Source organism: Cyprinodon variegatus, unplaced genomic scaffold (genome assembly GCF_000732505.1).
Source record: "Cyprinodon variegatus isolate N-32 unplaced genomic scaffold, C_variegatus-1.0 Scaffold2002, whole genome shotgun sequence".
Classification (NCBI taxonomy): Eukaryota; Metazoa; Chordata; class Actinopteri; order Cyprinodontiformes; family Cyprinodontidae; genus Cyprinodon; species Cyprinodon variegatus.
In genome coordinates, this window is record NW_015152455.1 from 25,383 (window position 1) to 27,001 (window position 1,619).

The 1,619-nt window shown below is 41.3% G+C and overlaps 1 protein-coding gene across 1 annotated transcript in view; it reads right to left on the reverse strand.

Annotated features, from left to right (window-relative positions):
* Window positions 1–606: 606 nt before the first annotated feature.
* Window positions 607–1,619, reverse strand: part of idh1 (isocitrate dehydrogenase 1 (NADP+)) — a 22,867-nt gene continuing 21,854 nt past the window's right edge. The window contains exon 9 of the mRNA XM_015405114.1: window positions 607–1,166. Within this exon, the coding sequence (XP_015260600.1) occupies window positions 1,073–1,166 (94 nt within the window). The 3' untranslated portion in view covers window positions 607–1,072. The remainder of the gene's footprint in view (window positions 1,167–1,619) is intronic.

Below are 1,619 nucleotides of genomic sequence, written 5' to 3' on the forward strand. Positions count from 1 at the left end.
GGATTTTGCCTGGAATTGCAGGGAAGTAGGCTGCCATTCTGCTGGTGTTTGACTTGGAAGTGCCATTTTGAATGGCCGCTACTGTAAAACCCCAAATCAAATCCCTATAAAATCCACAGAGTGCTGCTGACATGATGTGACATGAATACTGAATGAATGTAATCATTTAATATTTAAGATACTTTCAGAACTTTGAAATCTAAATATGAACAGACTTTTCCTTTATATATTTCAAATCGGCTTCATTGAACCAATCAGGTGGTTAACTTTGGTTAAACATTTAACTCAAACACTACGACTAAAATGACTCCCAAATAAATGAAATCCTCATTTATTATCCTTCACTCAGGTTACATTACTCTGATATCAAAATCAGTTTAAAGATCTGAAACATCTAAATGTTCTACATGCATTTAATCCTTTAAAAAATATGTAAATTATTTGAAAACTTGGCTGCTGATTTCAGTTTGTTTCAATATGTTTGGTTGGCCTGAATGTTTTGTTGTGTTTTTCAGATATTTATAATTATTATAGTTGAACAACTTGCCATTTATTACATGGATTCACACATTCAGTGCTTTAAGGAGGGAATAAAACAGGCGGCAGTTTTCAGTTGGACGTTAAAGAGTCTTTATTGGTCAGTAGTGTTTACAAACCACGATGGTGAGTCAGAAAAGAAATCTCTACATGACTTTCTGGAATGTTTAGTTGCCCGACTGAAAGCTGAGCGTCTGATTGGTGAGGCGATTAGGACACGCTCTGCTTCACTCAGCATCACAACGTTGCCTGAGATATTCAGGAAACACAACAAGGCAACGAGAACAGTAGGATTTTTGACACAAAACAGAGAAGGCATTGATGGTCCAGAGGCTCCCTCACCACCAGATCACCCTCTGCTGCAGAGCAGGGAGATTAGTTCCTGTTAATGCAGTCTGTGTGAAGCATGAGGGACGCCGGACCCTCACGGATGCTACGGCTAACATCACCCAGAGATATCTCCTCCCTACTTGGCCAATCTCTCCACTTCCTGTAAAGATATCCCCGTGTGCATCAGTCTGTGCTGCAGCTGGGATCACAGTTTGGGTTGGTTGGCCAGCTTGATCTTCAGGTTCTCCCCCAACTTGTCCAGGAACTCAAAGGTGTTCAGGTAATCGGCGCGTGTCACACTGTAAAAACACAACAGAAGGAAATTGGTCCACCCCACAGAGCTTGGAGATAAACAGAGAAGCAGTTTTACAGATCAGGGAAATCACTGCAGCAGAGGCCGTTTTTTTACTGAGCCCCTAAACGGACACTGAAGAGAGGAAAACCAAAAAAAATTATAAAAATAAAAGACGTTCAGACAGAACATGATGGTGACGACTTACAACCAATGCAGCGATGTCTTTGTATGGGAGCCCAAACTAAAAAATATGGACTAATTAGTTCACTGACATCATTTTAATGAACACGGCTGTCCGAAATACTCATGCAAGAAAGTATCTGGTGCGCATGAGAACCTATCTGGTGTGCACGTGAAACTCACTGGTGTGCATGAGAAAGTAGCTGGTGCACACATGAAACTCACTGGTGCACACAAGAAACTCACTGGTGCACACATGAAACTCACTGGTGCACAC